At 42.1% G+C, this 17960-nt stretch overlaps 1 protein-coding gene across 4 annotated transcripts; it reads right to left on the reverse strand.

Moving 5' to 3' along the window:
• Window positions 1-5403: 5403 nt before the first annotated feature.
• Window positions 5404-17544, reverse strand: kdm1a (lysine (K)-specific demethylase 1a). Of its 4 annotated transcripts, XM_029493638.1 has the most exons (22): window positions 17489-17514; window positions 16698-16734; window positions 15935-16228; window positions 15427-15595; window positions 15099-15232; window positions 14911-14989; window positions 14682-14774; window positions 14391-14497; window positions 14192-14273; window positions 13793-13887; window positions 12768-12785; window positions 11740-11882; window positions 11516-11606; window positions 11232-11366; window positions 9741-9814; window positions 9065-9176; window positions 8760-8892; window positions 8485-8672; window positions 7496-7610; window positions 7157-7284; window positions 6676-6822; window positions 5404-6329 (listed from the first exon to the last, which is right to left on the reverse strand). In XM_029493638.1, the coding sequence occupies exons 2-22, from the start codon at window positions 16725-16727 to the stop codon at window positions 6129-6131; spliced, it is 2568 nt and encodes an 855-aa protein (XP_029349498.1). In that variant the 5' UTR covers window positions 16728-16734; window positions 17489-17514; the 3' UTR covers window positions 5404-6128. The 4 variants fall into 4 exon arrangements, with proteins under 4 accessions (XP_029349498.1, XP_029349499.1, XP_029349497.1 ...); XM_029493639.1 differs by lacking the exon at window positions 16698-16734 and having other exon boundaries at window positions 17489-17544; XM_029493637.1 differs by lacking the exon at window positions 17489-17514 and having other exon boundaries at window positions 15427-15592; window positions 16683-16704.
• Window positions 17545-17960: the final 416 nt, after the last annotated feature.

The following is a 17960-nucleotide window of genomic DNA, read 5'->3' on the forward strand; positions in this document are numbered from 1 at the left end:
GTGCAGCCCAGCCTCAGAAGAGACTGTCGCGTGGCCTTTTCAGGGCCACGGCCGGCTTTATGATAGAGCAGAAACAGACGTACTGTTCGGAGCTCTCAGTGCTCAAGCCAAGACTTCATGATCATATAGTCCGTCTGTGCTTTCTCTGTTATTGTTTCTACTACCACTTTTTTCATTTGCCATCTCTACTCTAAGCTCTCAAGCTTTTAACTAGCTCCAATTTTTCTTTTCGTATTTCAGAGAGGCTACATTTTTCCTCCTTCGTCTTCTGTTTCTCGACATCTTCCTTGGATTCTCATTTCCTAAAGGGAAACTCACGGCCCTAAACAGCGCTGATGTGTGTTGTCGCTTCAGACGGTTCTCTTAGCGACGCAGCCTGTCACCACATAGTGATGTGCAGCTCCTTGGGTAGCTGAAAGGTGAGAGGTCAGGGCTGCATCTAATCCTGTCACTGCATCTTGGCTTCGGCCTTCTAAATACAGGAGAGAGAGATGGACAGCCTGGCAGTGATGTCCGCTTTTGGGATAAAGAAAACGGTCAAGAGTATTGAATGTCCAGTTCTGCCGGCGTGAATGCTGCCGAAGAGCCACGTGATCATCTATCGTGGGATGTGCATGTTGTCATGAATATGCCAGTGAGGGCTCTTGTTCACAGCTCAACACGTGAAGTGCTGTGTGGTAAGCTGCCTCACATGCCAGAGTAAGATGGTGCCGACTGAGTTGGGTGCACGTGTGTTTGCCAGAATTGACATGAAGAGCTCAGGGTTTGTTTTTATTTATCCCTCAGGCTGACATTGTTACTGTGAATAGCAACTTGATGATGAAAATGCCAACAACAGCTCTTAACCCTTGTCCTACTTTACTGCCTCCACTCATTTTCTCCTGTCACCTTTCTTTCCACCCAGTAAATAATACTTCACCATGTAGACAATCAATTTCACTTGTCCCTAATACTAAACTGAACCGTGCAACCTCTACCATATTTTCCCTTTGCTTCCTAAGCCTAAAGAGAGGACTCGAGTCAGGGGACCCAGGAAGAGCCCAGCTGTTGGAACCTGCAGGTTTTATTACACGTTGGAAGGCTTTCCTTTAAGATGCCGGCTTCAAAGAGAGCCGGGCTTTTTAAAGGGCAAAGTTGAAACTCCATCCTTTGCTACATACGCTGCCTTTCTTCCTTATGAGGCCCTAAAGTATACTAACCACCACCGCCCATAGCCCAACTGTACTTCCACTCTGTCCCTTGAAACCATAGTTGGACTCCTCAGAGTTAGGACTGGGTGTGGCTCCCGTGTTTCAGGTGTTTTTGGGTGCGTCCAGTGGCGAGAGCCTGCGTATTGTTGGCGCAGTGGAATGTGTCGGATTTTCGTGGCGCTGTAAGGAAACGGCTGAGTGCTGTTCCCGGGTTTGTCTGCTCCTCTGTTGACGGCAGCTTTGCAAATCATTTGTGGAGCCAGAGCCAGTGTGATAGCTTTTTGGACATGGCTTTGAATGTTAGTATTGAAAATAGGTGATTGAAACAAAAGGGTGCTTATGCTTTCCTGCTCAAATACCAGCTAAAGATTTCAAAGAAATCCCCTAAAGCTCTGTTGATGTATGTATAAACATCCGCTATTTACAAGTCATTGTTTTTCCCACTTTTATAAAGTAGACTAGAATGTACTTAGTGAAGATTGGAGTGGCTCTGCAGAAATGGCTCATGGGCAGCGAGCAGACCATTTTTCCTCAAAGGCCGTCATTGTAAAGCCAGGGTCATGGTGTCGTTGGGTGGCATAGGCTGTAATCTGCACTTAACCAGCACTTAACTTAAAGACCTCAGACGACTAATGCCCCCTTTAGCCCCTTTTGTTAAAAAGTGATTTTTTTTTTTTTTCCTTTTGTGCCCCAAAATTGTACTTTTAGGTCTGTTTTTCATAGCTGTTTGCTGAATGCACCACAGCCAGGTATGTGTTTTTGCACCAGCCAGATTAGCGTGTTTAAGAATCATCTCACTAGTTGAAGAAAGAAAATTGGCGCACACTCGGCGTATTTCTTCAGGCACAGCTCCCTGTTCTGCCTGAATCTCAGCCTTCTAACATAGTGCCAAAAGCATTCCACGGTATTTCCAGTTTACAGTGAGAGAGAGTGCCAATTCTCCCCCAGATGGATACCCTGTCTCTAAAGATGCTGAAATAAAGAGGAAAGATTCAATTTGAGGAGTTTCTCATTTTTGTTTTCTGCATATGTATGTTTTTATTTCTTTGTTAAACAAAAGATGTCTTATTTTGGAAGCTATATTGGATAGATTTTATTTAAGGAAAATCTTGTACTTTTGTAAAGTGGGCCTTACTATTGAAATATATTAAGTATTTGTCCATCTTGATTTTAAGAATGATATTTTTTGCAAGATAATGTATCTTTCTTGTTGTTATTACACTCCTGGAGAGTATTTCTTCCTGTATTTTGTGTTTGTTATATTAATGCAAGGCATTTTTTTGTGACCTGGGAGACTCGATGACACACTATGGATGAGAGGGAGACCGTTTCAATGGGAGAGAGCGAGAGTGAGAAAGTTTGTGTCATAGTCATTCAAGAAGGAGAGCTACATGCATTTTTATCAGAGCTGAGCAGGTCGGCAGTGCTGAGTGGTTCATGTGTCGGCCCGGTGGGTTTTTTTTTTTGTTTTGTTTTTATTATTATCAGGGCCCATTCAACGCTCTGGCCTCTGCTCTGTTCTCCCTTGCTCATAAATTCAGGGTTTGTACATCTTCTGTGCTGTATGTTTGTAAGTGCTGCCAAAGAATGAAGCATGCAGGCCCCAGACACACACGTGTGTGTATAACACATACAAATAATCTAATAGGAATTAAGATAATATGAGTAACTGGATCTCATCTCTCTTACCTACATACAGACACAAGAATTTCAGGCCTGTACGATCAACTGTTTTTAATGCTTTGTGTTTCTAGATGTTTGTGCAGGAGGAGACTGACAGACAGAGGTGTCAAACACAAAAGTGGAATGAAATGTGTAATGAAATCAGATCAAAAGGGTTTAATGATTTACCGTTGCTTCTCAGTGTGTCAGTCATGCCAGGTGGACTATGTCGGGAGGCTGTTCTTTTCTCTTTTTTTTTTTTTTTCTGTTTTAGACTTAATACATTGTGCATGTTTTAACCTTACTGTGGCTGGCGCACTCTGCATGTAGGTCTCTTGAAGCTGCCAACTGTACAGCAAAACCATATGTATTCCAATAAAAATAAAATCCAACCTGTTTGTAACACGTCTCTGTGTTGTGTGTCAGAGTGTGCGTGGATTTGATTGTGTCTTTAAAAAAAAACAAACCCAAACACAGGTTAATCACTTTTATACATTTTGCACCGCAAGCTCAGCAAGTTCTGATTTCATAGTCGTACACTGTCTGTGTGTGTGTGTGTGTGTCTAATCCCCTTTTTTGCCAGAGGAAAAAGGGAGAACAGCAGCTGACAATATGCAAAATAAGCAGGCAGACAAATTGGTCAGGTATAAAGAGGAAAACCACAAGCTGCTGTGGAATGCAAAGTCAGCTCGCACAGCTTTCTCTTAAACAGCTATGCCTTGCTCTGTGGAAGCCAGCACTTGTATCTGTTCCTTTAAACATTGATCACACTCCAGTCTGATGAACCTTCCTTCCAACGATCAGCTAGTCGGTGGCTCTGTTGGGTCATTCCCCTGGTTAGATCATTACCAATCAGTAAGAGTCAGTGCATCCCAGGAGGGGTTCTTCTGATGAAAATCTGTCCTTTTACTTTATCCCCTGCTGCCTGGAAATTTCCTACAACAGAGCAGTTTTAGCAAATCCAGAGAACAAGCCTGAACCTGTTGAATTGAACTATGTGGCTTTAATGTGTGGATGCAGAGAGCAGCTAAAGATCATTGTGGTCCTTGTCTCCTTTCCATCCAGCTCTACTGAGGCTACTCTTATTGGACAAAACTTCCTTTAAAATCTGAAATGTTTTAACAATATCTTGAAATAGCTAATTTATCCAAGGACAAATTCTGAGCACTAAATGAATGGATATGCTATTAGATCATTTTGGTGTTGGTAACATTCATTGGTGTGTAAGTTAGTGTTTACAGTCACAGCTTATGAAATTGAAGCTATTTTCATCCACCTTGTGTAAATTTCATTTATATTTAAATAAAAAGGAACACATAGTCAAATAAATTGGCTGGAGTAAAAAAATAATACAATAGTAGTCATGGGTTAACACCGTCTCCTGCTTGTGTGGTTTAATCTGTCCTAAATTCAGATGCAGGGAGGTGCAAACCTGTTACACTGGTGCCTGTTTGGACCTTGGTACTCCTGAGCCTCAGCGCTGATGCCTGACCTGAATTAGTGCTGTGAAGTCAACCATAGAAATGACTCAGTGGCACTGCAGGCTAGAGGAAGGAGAGTGAGAAAGAGGTCTCACTGCCCACAACAGGTGGACAGTGAGACCAGGGAAAAAGCAGGGTGGGTACTGCACGTGCAAGTGCATGCTGGGATTACTGAGGTTACCTGCTTGGGATTTATGTGATTTAAATAACTGATCTGCTGGCACAGCTAAAATATTGTACTTGTGCAAGCTAAAATCATTATACAGGGATTCTATAGTGCCTGGATTCAATTCAATTTGGATTGGATAATTACCAACATACCTGCAACAGCATGTGGGGGGGCGTGAACCTGGTGAAAGTGCACATTCCACCTCACACCTATAAATTATGTGAAATGTGCTCAGGCACGCTCCAGTCTCTCATCCAGAAGACTTATAGCTCTCAGTGTCTGATGTTTTAAGCCTCTGCATTTCTATCAAGTGATCAGTTGATGTGGGCTGGAGGCAATTATGAAAAAGTACCTCAAAAGTTAAGTTGCACACTCCTATGAGCCTGGGGTTTACAGGGGAGGTGAAAATACCCGAGAACTTCTGTCCAAAACCCCAGCTCAAATTACTGTTGTTATATCAAACATCTCCTTCGGTCACAATAACCACAGCTCCGGGGGAAAACAAGGCCTATGACTCTGAAGTGTGCATGGAAACAGAGCCCTGAAACACAGTTCCCCAGAAAAGCTCATGGCTCATGACCATTTTAACCTCCCTTTCTCATTCCTCACATCCCCACTATGTCGAGCTGCTGCCAGGGACCCTCCTCTGTCCCCCCCCCAAAACTACCCTTCTAGTACTGAACCACAGGCCTGTGAAACACCCAGACTTGCAATGAAGGAAGTTCATTGGAGGGTCAAAGGTCAAAACAGAATCAGCCATCTTGCTTTTGAAGAAGCATGCAGAAGTAAACCCTAAAGTAGAAAGTAAAAAAAAAAAAAAAAAACAAACCTCAAACAGATCTCAAAATGCAGTTCATGTCTTTTAATAACAAAAAAATTGACAGTATTAAAAAAAAGCGTGATGATGATAATAAAATACTTAAACTGCTATGGCAACAAAAACATTCACACATCTTTCAAAAAAAAAAAAAAAAAAAAGAAATTCTCTTTTCAGCTTTAAACTATTTTCACTATACTCTGCAACCTCAACAATTGAAATTCAGTTCACCAAGCATCAAGCTACAGTTTTGTTTTAAAAAAGGTAAGACAACCAAAGAGAAGCTTCTGGAATGACAGAGAGAAATGTCACTTTTAGTAGATTGACAGTTTGCTACTGAATTGGTTGTCTGCCTCATATAATATCTGGTTTTAGGTTGTGTGTACATTTAGTAAAGAAAGTTCCGGGGGCACATAAATAACACACTTCACATGGGATCTAATACAGTGAGTCACTCCAAGTACCAAAAGTAATGCCATGCTTCTCTTTCAAGACCGGAGAATCCCACATTTATAAAGTTTAAGAAGGATTATTACAATGGTATGTAACAACTGAAATATATTCCCAGCCCAGTCTTTGTCGTATCTATCTGTTCAATGTCTGTTTGTATTTGACAACATCCCAAACTAAAGGTCTGAGTCTGAATAATGTCATTCAGCATACAACTAAGAAATGTACTCTAGAGCTGCATGTTACGCAAAAAGGCAAAAAGGCAAGTGTGTTTCCGGGATTTCCAAGAATTGTCACGTACAGAAATATCCACAGTTCATGGGTGATAGTGCCAAAGTCCTGAGCTGGCAGGATCGATCTCAAACACTGGGGGTGGGCTGAGCCTGCTGGGGGTTGCTGGCGGCTGTTGGGGTGGCCTGTCGGGGAAGTGTGTACATGGCACCGAGGAACTGATCGGCAATGCGCCCGGCTTCACGGAGCCCACTGAGCAGGGCGCCATGGACTGTGGCTGGGTAATTCCTGATGGTGTGCTCCCCAGCGAAGAACAAACGAGGGACCGGCTGAGAGGAAAAGAAAAACGGAAATGAGCGCCATGCTGGATTGTCCCGACATGAGAGGAGGGGAAAGTGTGGTAGTCAACTGCCAGAACTCATCAGGCAATACATAAATAGGGTTTGCTCACATCTATCAGCATGCCAAAAATCAAAAAGGCCCCCCAAAAAAAAAACAAAAAAAAAAAACATCTGTGTTGGGAATAAACTGCTCTGCTTTGGTTTGGTTACATATTGTGGGCAAGCTGGGATGCCTTTCCTTCCTCAGATTTTCAAACACACATACACTCATTCTCGCCCAAACACACACCCTTGAGTGGTGTGATCAACACTGTTCTCCCATCTGTGTGTTTACCTGTGAAGCTCCGGGTATAGCAGGGCCAGGTGTGATGGGTTGTGCCATGAGGTCGTAGTCATTACCCGAAGAACCTGCAGCGACGTAGGAGTAGGAGCCCCGTGCCCAGGGGTCGGCACGCCAACGGGTCACCACTGTTTCTTTAGGCTGCCGTGACCATAAACAACAACACACACGTTTTAGGAATCCTACAGCTCCTACATGGACTTTTGTCCATTAGAAAATGATTTATAATGAGAGGTGGTTTGGATGTGACTACACTTGCGAGTGCCTTTCACATATTCTTGCTGTGTAAAGTTGTGCTTGTTATGACATTTCACTCAAAGCATTGGAAAAACCAGAGGCAGCCCCAGTGATTGATCTTAGAAATGTGTAGTAAAATACTGTCAATTTATGAGACAATCTGGTGTGTGGTCTGTGGGAACGTGTGACAGACGTGAAGATCAAGATCAAACAAACGACACCTATGACAGACATGTACCTGTGGTACTGAGCTGCTTCCAAATATTCCTTTGAGAATGGCCAGGCAACGTCCGACTATTACATCGTCACTGATGTTTTCCATGATGCCAGCGGCCTCACCTGCCATCAAGGCGAGTAGAATTGGGGCTGACCAGGGGAGAGAGAGGGGAGGGGGGGAGGGGGTCTTGTTACCTTGTTTGTAGTGCAATAAATAAAATATAATCAGAGCTACTCAGACTATAATTTAGTCTTAAAGGAGGTTAATGCCACTTAAAACACTTGTTTCAGAGTTGTGAATTGACTGCAGATGACAGCATAACCGGCAGAGTGACTGAAATGACATGTGATCTCTTTTCACCTTTGTATAAGTTCCAGAAGAGGAAGAGTTCGCCTCGACTTGCTGTGGTGGAGCCAACATGACCAAACAGGTTGACACTTGGATCCCAGAAAACGCGATCAAAACACAACACCACCTTTATGGAGGGAGGCAAACAAAATGAGAGAAAGAAGGGAAAAAAAAAAAAAAAAGACAGCACACAAGAACCAAAGGGCTGATTTTTATCAAAAGCTCTATTGCCAATGAAGTACATCTCAAGCTCAACATATTTATAGACACTAGTAATGGCTCAGTGTTTGCTTGAGCTCCCTCTGCTGGTGGCAAAGCGTTATTTGGGGGTCAGGTTGCATAATCATGCAGTACTCTGCTGTGCTGCAGCAGAATTAGGAGAAACTACTCTGCTGCAGATGATGCTCAGCAACAGAGAGGGGGGGCAGAGACAGCTGGTGAGTCAGGAGTGACGCAGAATGAACGCTTTGCTCGGATTATGGAAACACAAGCAAAAAGCATCTTTTCACACGCAACAGGCTTTAACTGACTCTCTTTCGAACCTGTCTGCACCACCGTCTCTGTACCCTCCGCCCATCGAGGATTAAGGAGCCTCCAATCTTTCATCCAAACAAAGAACCGGACTGAGCAACAGAACATTTTCTATTTGTAGGCCAAGAGGATCCATGATTTCTGAGCTGTATGCTAACACCTTGACTGATTTAGGAGGAAGGAATCAATCAGTGGGATACAGAGGGGATGCTGATGTAGAAAGCTTAATGTGGCTCTGCAAGGGGAAAAAAACACAACAATGACGGAATAGTATTGTGTTTTAGATACACGAGCCTCTGCAGAAGCTGAAGGTCAAGTTGACAGCACAAGGACACTGCAGTAAAGACAGATGCAGGACTCAGCTCTCTGAAGGCCCTAGTCCTGCAGGAAACCCACTGCCAAGACATGCTTGATGATTTAAAACCTGATTCAGCCCCATATGGCACCGTAAGTGCACAGGGAACTCAAACCTTGTTGAGGTTGCCAAAGCCCATCCTCTGTATGGCAGATGTTTTCCACTCAGGCAGTGGGGGAACAAACTGCACAGCAGGGGGCTGCTGCTTCAACACACCGAGGGGCAGGGTGCACAGCACAGCGTCGCACTTGTATATGAAGGTCTGGGTTGTGGAGCGTGTGTTGACTGCTATGACCTCACAGCCTGGAGTCCGAACAGATAAATAGCTGTAAGCACACTTTTTACATCTGTATGCACATACTATTTGCAAAGAGAGTTATGATTACGTACCAGATGCTGTGTATCGGACCTGCCGCACTGCTGTGTTTAATTTGATGTCCAAGCCTTCAGCCAGGGCCACGGGAACGCAGGAGTAACCATTCCTTACTGTTAGGTGGCTGCCAGTGAACTCAAAGTCGTCATCCTGTAGACAAATGAATAACCCATCAGACCGGTAACCTACACTGGGTAATGTTTTATGATAGTATCTCCTATTACAGTCACAAATTGCATATTACACATGTAGGAATGTCAGAGACGTAAAGCATTTATTGGGACAGTTTGGTTGACATCTCAAAACAGGAACATGTATGTACCTGATCCCAATGTTTGAGAGAAAGGGTGGAGAGGGGCGTAGCGTTTGCAAACTCCAAGTTGGCGAAGTGCCAGTCCAAGATCTGCCGATCCCTGGATGACAGGTAAACATCACTGTGGGAAAGAAAGGAAAGAACGACAATCATGCATTCTGACAGCTACTCAGACATTGGCGGGCTTTCTCGTGTACAGGCCAGAAAAACAGCTATATAACAACACACATAAAGACATAACTTTTATTGGCACAACATGGATAAACATGCGCTGCTAAGAGCTGCAGGGCCAAAAAAAACAAGCTGCAGCCATTAGGCTGTTTTCAGACTAGCCTCAGAAACAATATATTGCTTTAAAAATAGCCGGCATACTTAAATAAATAACTTCTAATAAAACAAATAAAAGTAATGTAGTTATGTTGCAGGAAAATGCACGGAACCAAACCAGAGCAACGAGCTGCTACTGTACCTGTTTCCAGCTGGATTCAAGTGAAGTTTTTCATGGCCATATTAGATCAGGAATATCTTGCTGAAACTTCTGGCTGGCATTTCAAAGTTGCCCATAGTTTTTACTGCGCCAGACGCAGTGACTTTTCATGCTGCATTTAACCAATTTGATGCAAAATAAAAAAGAAGCAGCAGCAGTTCAAGGAAATTGCACTGAACGTTCCTAGTCATGAATTACCTGGGTGGATTGGCCTCCAGCTCCTGCAGCTTCTCCTCCAGTTTGACCTGCATCTCCACCAACTCATCATATTCCTACACACACACACAAAACAGGCAGCAAGAAGATGAATACTGCATTGAACACACATCTTAGGTGCATATAAGCAGCACAGCTGGGAATGTTCTGCTGCAAGGGAAATGCGTTTTCCAAAAACAATCATCACAAATATCAATTAAAAATGAATAATGAAGTGAATCAGAGACTTATAGAGCTGATTTGATCTTTAACTTGCTCAGAGTGTCTGGTGTGCACGTGTGTGTGTGTGGCTGAGGTTCACACCCAGAGGGTTTCAGGTCGTGTAGAAAGGACAAGCAGTCTTGATCCTGACAGAAAGGGCTGACTCAACCTGTTTGTTCACCACAACAGGATGGGCTACACAGGATCAGCATTGGCAGGACCACCTACCATGCTGGGACCCAGGACAGTGCTACTCTGAGACAGGTACAACATTTGACTGGTACATCTACAGCAATTTATTCATCCCTGCCACAGTCTAAAGCTGATTAACACTGAACTTTTGTTATGTGCTGTAGTCTTTCATTTCACGTGTATGAACACAAATTTTCTGAAATCTATTTTGCAATGGTGAAAATGTATGCGTGCATTTGCAGACAAAAAGACATTCAGACCGTGATTTAAGGTCTTGAAGTGGTTGCTTAACCAGCGGATGGGTCAATCCGCTTCAGACACCAGCTGTGTTTAAACCAGCAAAAACCTCCTTCTAGAATACACACATAGAAGTAGTGGAGGTGATTTGTCTGTACCAAAAATAAAACAGCAGCACTCACTCTAATAATATATCCCACCGAGGCATTAAACCACTTAAACACAGCCTGTCTTGTATACTTAGATAGCACAGCACTAAAATCTGCAAGGCACCCCGACCTACCATTCCATAAAATATCCCTTTTATATGTTAGTACTACTTCAACAAAATAATAGTCTGACTATGTCTTCAGCACAATGACTCTTAGGAAACGACCCAATCTTTGATGACAAATGTTATTTTTCAAACCAAAGACAAAGAAATTGTGGTGGTTGGCCCTCTGACCTTTTGATACATCTAATAATCAACCCTGGAAATCTAATACCGCTTTAAAGTAGTTTAAATGGACAATAATTGAAAATATCGACAGTATGCATAACGCACGCTGGCACGAAACTCACTTGGAAATACTTAGCTATTAAAAGCAACAGTTATGACTCGATTATTTTAATTCACCAGTCTCCAATGATTCTGATTCAGTCTGAAGAAATAATGACAGTGTCACATAGGAATCTGTTGTAGACAACATCCAGTCTAGGTAACAGCCTGCAGCTTGAAAATAACTGCAGGAAATGTCCGGAAATGAAAAAGCTCTATTGGAACTTTGTTGATATTTGTTACCTTTTGCTGTTTCTGAACCTTAATTTTTTTTTTTCTTTTTGTGAAACAGTAATTGAGCTCACTTTGCAGAGTGCGGTGAGGTCACGGTGCTTGCTCTTCACCAGGAACTCAGCTGTGATATCTCTTGGTGGTTTGACTTCGCTGGCCTCTTTATACTGCTGGTAGAGTTCCTTAACCCGTTCCTTAGAGGACACCATCTTTTGGGAGAAGAATGGGAAAGCTTGGTATTAGGTAAAGGTCATTGTTGTTACTAATAGTAAACTAATGGGAAAAAAGTGAATTCAGAACTGGCTGTAGTTGACTGTAGTCCAGGTGCTGCCACAAAGAAAACTTGGCTTATTCTCACCTTGTTCAGAAGATCCCTGAGATCTTCTTGTGTCTTTACGATCTTCTTCCAGTGTTCTATCTGCTCATCTTTTACATGTTTCTCCTGCAGCCTGCATGCATGTGCACACACACACACAAAGAGGATCACTGCCCGTGTGCATATGTATACATAACTTCTTTGATTGAAGATACAGTGGTCACCATCTTCTGTGTATGAACTCGTGGGATGCACGCCACACTCACTGTATGACCACCTCCAGAGCCTGTCCCAGAGAAACTGGTTTGTTATTCAGGAAGTTGAAGTCCAGCTGGTGGCTGAGGTAGGAGGTGGCTTCCAGCAATCTATTGAATTCTTGCTCCACCATTTCGTCTTTTTCTTTTGGAACCTGTACATCCACACATGCATAATCACATGAGAAGGATATGAGTCACACGGAAGAAAACTGGATGTAAATAAATACAATTGATGAAACATAAATTGTCTAAAAGGGATGTCAGACTTAACTACAATCAAAAGCACATTTAACAAAGTACTATCACTAAGTCAAAAAGCAGAATTTCACCAAACATCATCATGCTTTCTTAGTGAAATTAATGATAATTTACATCAGTACATATTCCAACCTATAACTCATTCCATATCTATAATTGCATTTGGCTAGGTGACTGATCTATGACATAGAAGCAGAAGAAGCATAGCAGATACATCCATTGTTCCTAAAAGACACTTGTTGGATACTCCATGTCTGGATTAACATGCAGGAACACACTTCAAAACATGCTTAAACCATCTGATATGAACACCATGCTAGGCTTGCAGCAGTTTGAAAAAGCAAGTTACTGAAACATGAATTCTCTCGACAGTATTGATTGAGAAATAAATATTCTGATCTCTTTAGGCAGAGTCTAGCCAATGGTGTCATCAGATTATTTGTATCGTATTTCTATTAGTACCAGATACGTTATTATGGCAATGGCTCCACAGAGAGGACTTTTTCACAAATATAAACACAAATGTCCAACATTTTAAAAATGAAACTATGTTTGTAATTTGTGAATGTCAACAATGAGGTATGGCATACAAAATTAATGTTACTGTCCTATCCTAGATTTCTAGGAGAGAGGAAAGTTGCACTGAGCTGTTCATGGTTCCTCCTTTTATCTGCCGCACAGATGTGAAATGGTGAGCTACACTGAGTCACAGTAAAATGAATGGAGATGAAATTCAATATTAGGTAAGGAATGTATTATGTAAATAAACCAATACATACACTTGTGCACCGTTCACCCTTTAGTAGTTCACCAAAAGATGAACATGGAAGGGGTTGAAAAACAAGAAGGGAGGGGGAGAGAAAAAGAGAGAGAATATTAGGTAAACACAACTTTAACCTCAAACAGGTTTGCACAAAAGTAAAACATGAACATTTAATTTGCCCTTTCCTCTGGAGAGGAAAGCCATTACATATGATGTAAAGAGCCCCACTGGTTAGTCTCTATTTCAGTGGCAGCGTCCTGAACTTGAACCTAAACTCCCCACTACTGTTGCTGCCACTTGATGGGGAGAACAAAAAAAAAAAACGAGAAGGAAAAACACAGTTTATTTCCAGTTTAATGACATTAAGTTATATCTGTTTTCTGTTCTGCTCTGGAAGGAACAGGAGCTGTTGTTAATGGCACACTAGGGTAAGTAGTTAAATGCATCCACCATCCTGTGTGTTTTTGTGGCTCATGGAAAGCCAGATCGCTGCCTCAGGACAACAACAGGCACAGCTATAAACCCAGACACAGAGCATTTCTGTACCGATAGTGAATACTTTCTCATATACTCTATTCTATCTTCTGTTGAAGTTAGCAAAAAACACAAGCTACTGGGTTGAGAATGTAGCAGTGATGCAGCAGCCCTGCACCGATGCATTGTTATTTTTGGAATTAGCTATTTGTTAGACAACCTGAACTACTGCAGAGCTGAAAACATCAGTACGAATAAAGCAGGCGTGTACTTTTAAACACCAGGGCTACATTAAACCGCATGCATGCCTCTGCGAACATTAGCCTCTTCCCATCATTCAAGCTGTGAAGTCATTTCTTGGCTTTACGAGAAAACCTGGGATTTTAAGAAATACTAACTAAACAGAAAAAGATGTGTTTTTACAACTTAGTAAATATTTTATCATCCATAAGGTATTTCAGGATTCTACTTGTTAAATGCAAAAACAGCCTGATGAGCTTGTCTATGGTAGGATAATGAATGAGAGGCATATCCATTTACTACTTCAGGATATTGCATTGTACTCACAGCCTGACCATTGGCTTCATACAGTGGGCATTTCTGTTTGATCTTGGCCAGCTCCATGTTAACCTGTTTGCTGATCACTGCCATAGGATTCCCTCCTGAACAAGCAAACACATGCAATGGACAGTGAAGCAACATATACAAGGACAATATCACCCCCTATAGGTAAACCTGCATAAGTACAGAAACACCATAAGAAAAAGACCAGTATTTGAACTTGTTACAGAGAACAGAATACATGAATAACTAAGTTTCACCTCTAAGAATAGTCATTGTATTAGTCATGTGAAATGAAAATATAACTCAAATGGAAACCTCGGATTTATACGATACTATAACTAAATATTCTGATGAGCTTCAGTATTCACATAAAAGTATATAAATAAAAGAGTTGATTCATACCCAGCCCTGTCACCACCATGGCTCCCAGATCAGCAACATAGTTGCCCTTCCTAAATGTGGCCACTCTTCCTCCAACGCGGTCCTGAGTGGAAAAGAACATATTTTCGACATTAATATGCTAACATTTCGAAAATATATATTATTAAAGAGGGTGTACATAGCAGAATAAAATTTTATAAAAATTGTGCTGTTGACCTACCCTGGCCTCTAAAACAGTAACATCCATCCCAAAACTCTGCAGTTGTCTGGCTGCAGCAAGTCCAGACACACCTCCACCAATAACTATAACTTTACCGGTCTTCTTAGCTGCAACAGGAAACAGGGAGCACATCAGTTAGGCATCATCATCCAAAAAAAAAAAACAAAAAAAAAACAAAAAACAAAAGCAAACAAACATATATATTTGCTTTCTAACCAAAGCTTTTACTGTACCAACATTTGCCAAAAGGACAGTGCTATATCATCAGTTCAATGGATGAAGTGATCTTACTTGGTAATGGCTTGACCCGCTTGTAAATGCCAAAATTAATGAGACCGTGCCTTTCTAAGTAGCTGTGTATCCTGTGGACAAGCATTGCATCACCTAAGTCGGGGGGGGGGGGGGACACAAAAACCAAAATCAGCCTCTGCAAAACTACAGAAATCTCTTAACAATAGGGACAAAATATATACAAGGTAGAAAAATAAAAAGGAAAGATATGTTTATGGTTATTTCTCACTGTTGTATGGAGCCTCCAGTTGCTGTGCTGTAGCCTCAAACGTCAGCTGGATTTTAGGGTTGTCCAGCCAGAGTTGGAGCTGGATGAGATTAATATAATAAAGATACTGGAGTACATATACGTTAAGTCTATTAGCTATTGTGCCATTCTCTTTGAAGACTTATTAATGTACATAGGTTGATACATACTGTGCGATTACGGATGTAGAGGAAGACCTTCTGAGTTTGCTGGGCACCACTGATGATATCTGGGAAGCAGGCGGCCTCCTGCGATGTCATGCGGTCATGAGGAAGGCGACTCTGGAAAGCGGCACCTTCCACTCCTACAAATAGATATATATCAACAACTCTGTTAACATTGAACACAGGGTGTGTTTTCAGGAACTGACTTGATGTAAGCAGAGAGCATTCAAAAAATTAGGTTTAAAAAAAAAAAGAACTTCAAATTTCAAATTTTTTTTCTCCTTACTGGTTTAATTTCAATGCTCTGATGTAACACCTCAAGTTATAGACCCACCAGATGGTTCCTCTGGTTCACTGTCATTCTCTTCTTCTGCTGGTGGAGCCGGAGGAGGGATGACCTGTTTCCTCTCTTTTTCTGCCTTGGCGTTCCGTTCCTCCTCAGAGTAATATTCGTCCTCCGACAGATTGGCCAGGCTCTCGTCCATCTCGCGGTACTCCACCTGCAACAGTAGGCACAATAAAAGCATCATTAAAACCAGCGTAAAGGGTACCAATTGGCTGGTTCGCTCCCACTTCATTTAAAAGTGCCAAAGTCAGGAAACAAATAAAATAAACATCAAACTGTGAGGACAAGGCAAAAACTTACCTACTTTTAACTTACTCCTGTCTCTAACTTCCACTGAGGAATTCAAGCAAATGAGAACCCGTGACTAGAGATACAGAGTAACATTGCATCTAATGTAGATTGTATACAAACAGCTTGTAGAATTTTTGATTGAATTGGTGAGAGAGTCTAATTTGGCACTGTCTTCCCAAAGGGTGCGGAAACCTAAAATGTTTACTTTTGCTCGCTTTCGTCGACTCGTCCTGCGGACTTCAGCTGAGTCCTGGTCCACCCCCCCAGGGCCTGCCTGGTGAGGCAAAGGGCCTCCTCCAGATTCCCCACTAGGGGATGACCTCTCTTTCTTCTTTGCATCCATAGCTCCTGCAGCTGAAGCTGAGGGGCCAGTCTGGGCATCAGATATCGGGGCCCTATCACCTCCTGCTGCACCAGCAGAGGATGAAGAGGAGGAGGAAGAAGAGCCAGCGTCCGACTTCTTGCTAGACAGCATTATGGAAGATGTTGGAGGCCTCTCCTGAACAAATAAAAACAGCAAGGAGATGAAAACCTTAAACATGAACCACACAGTGGCCCACATTACAGAAGGTTTTAGGTGAGATGGTTTAAATGTTCAAAATAAATATTGTAACACATTAGATGAAAATGGCTTGTGTATGCTGCGAGGGAAAATAACATGTAAAACCTAAAAAGATACCTTGCCAAATTATTATCTTTCCCACTTACAATTGCTTTGGTTCAATTGAATCAGAAATGTGCGTTTAAAAGCTTTAAAACATAACCCAACTCTTCAATCAGTTTGTTATTGGGGGCCGTGAATGCACCTGCTACAACAGACTAACAACTACAGAATGCTGTCTGACAATGGCGTCGTCCAAAGTGTCTGATTTGTATCCCTGGCTGTTCAAAATAATGTTAACTGTGCATGAATGTCATGATTTTATGAAATGAGGGCTCCATGGTACAGTAACCTTGTCTTGTTTTACCCATTTCTCCGTGCACCTGGTAATATCCATTCAAACACTGAGAAATGAAGACAGAACCAGAAATATGGTTATGAACAGGACCAACTAAAACAAAACTTTGGCCTTAAACATTGCAGCGAATGATATTTTACATAGAAAAGTCAAATAACAAATATCCGCTTAATAATACAAATGAATCGATCCGATGTGTTTGACTGTGGCTCAGCTGTTAAGCCAAATTTAACCGAGCGAGAACGCTCATTTAAAAGTAAACCGAAAAGGGCTGTGTCTGTGGCCTTTAGTCAAACATCTTCGCTGTGCCGGGACTCTAAGTATTTATTTTATTTACATTTTTTCGATCCGACCAAAGACACCACCGATACCTTACATATTTAGTACGAAGCTAGCAGCAGATTGCTGCTACCAACGTTAGCTTGAGCTAACGGTTGCTTTGTCGCGAACAACGACGTGCATACAGGATGCTCGGCAACAATAGCACAGCGCTTTAAGAACATTTTAACTGAAGCTGCGCAGAGAACACGGATCTGGATCCATTCTGCGTGTATCTCGTTTCAAATATATCCTCCGTGACCATGCTACATTAGCTAACAGCGCTAACAATAGACCGTGGCTAAAGCAGCAGCGGCGCAGCAGCAGGTGCCACTCGGTCAAAAAGAAGGCGCAGGCTCTGTTTGAAACCGGATCCGTTCTCAAAAAACCGACTGTAGGATAATCGGTTATGTGCTCGACCTCGGGGACCACTATGTTGTCCAATAAAAGCAACAGTTTATCTTTGAAAACTGGAATATTACCTCTCAGTCCTCCGAAGATGTCAACACAAAGATGGCACAGTAGCAGGTCCCCCCCCTCCTCTCAATGAGGTCGCTCCTGATTGGTGCATCAAACATGTTACTCAACACCGTGAAGCAAAACGATTGGTTAAACAATGTATGCACTAAAGAAGGCGGGGCTTTAATACTTCACTACTACGATGGAAGAGAAATTGTAGTTTTATAGCATATTGGTCCAAAGTGTGTCTGTGTTGTTCGGTGATAAATAAAACAGTATGTAAACCTCTTTACAGGTTGATCAGAGTCAAGCATCTTATTTTGAGAGCTTTGTTCACGCTTAGGAAAAAAAAGACCAAACTGATCCCAGATCGGTGTGTTTCTGCCCCACAAAGTGACGTCAGCCTGAGAGAAGAGCAGGAGGGTGGTGGTAGTTTTGATCTTTTAATGTTTAGGGAAAGGGAAAGGAGGTTGAATTCTTACCTAAGTATAAGCT

Source organism: Echeneis naucrates, chromosome 22 (genome assembly GCF_900963305.1).
Source record: "Echeneis naucrates chromosome 22, fEcheNa1.1, whole genome shotgun sequence".
NCBI classification, from domain to species: domain Eukaryota; kingdom Metazoa; phylum Chordata; class Actinopteri; order Carangiformes; family Echeneidae; genus Echeneis; species Echeneis naucrates.

What these genes read in the sequence shown, in the direction of transcription:
- kdm1a (XM_029493638.1), bottom strand. Translation starts at nt 16,727, where the DNA reads ATGGATATTACCAGGTGCACGGAGAAATGG. An exon ending in CTGGAGGCCAATCCACCCAG is followed by an intron (nt 9,177 to 9,740) that starts GTAATTCATGAC and finishes TCTTTCCCACAG; the next exon opens with TGATGTTTACCTGTCATCCA. An exon ending in CTCTCAAACATTGGGATCAG is followed by an intron (nt 8,893 to 9,064) that starts GTACATACATGT and finishes ATTTGTCTACAG; the next exon opens with GATGACGACTTTGAGTTCAC.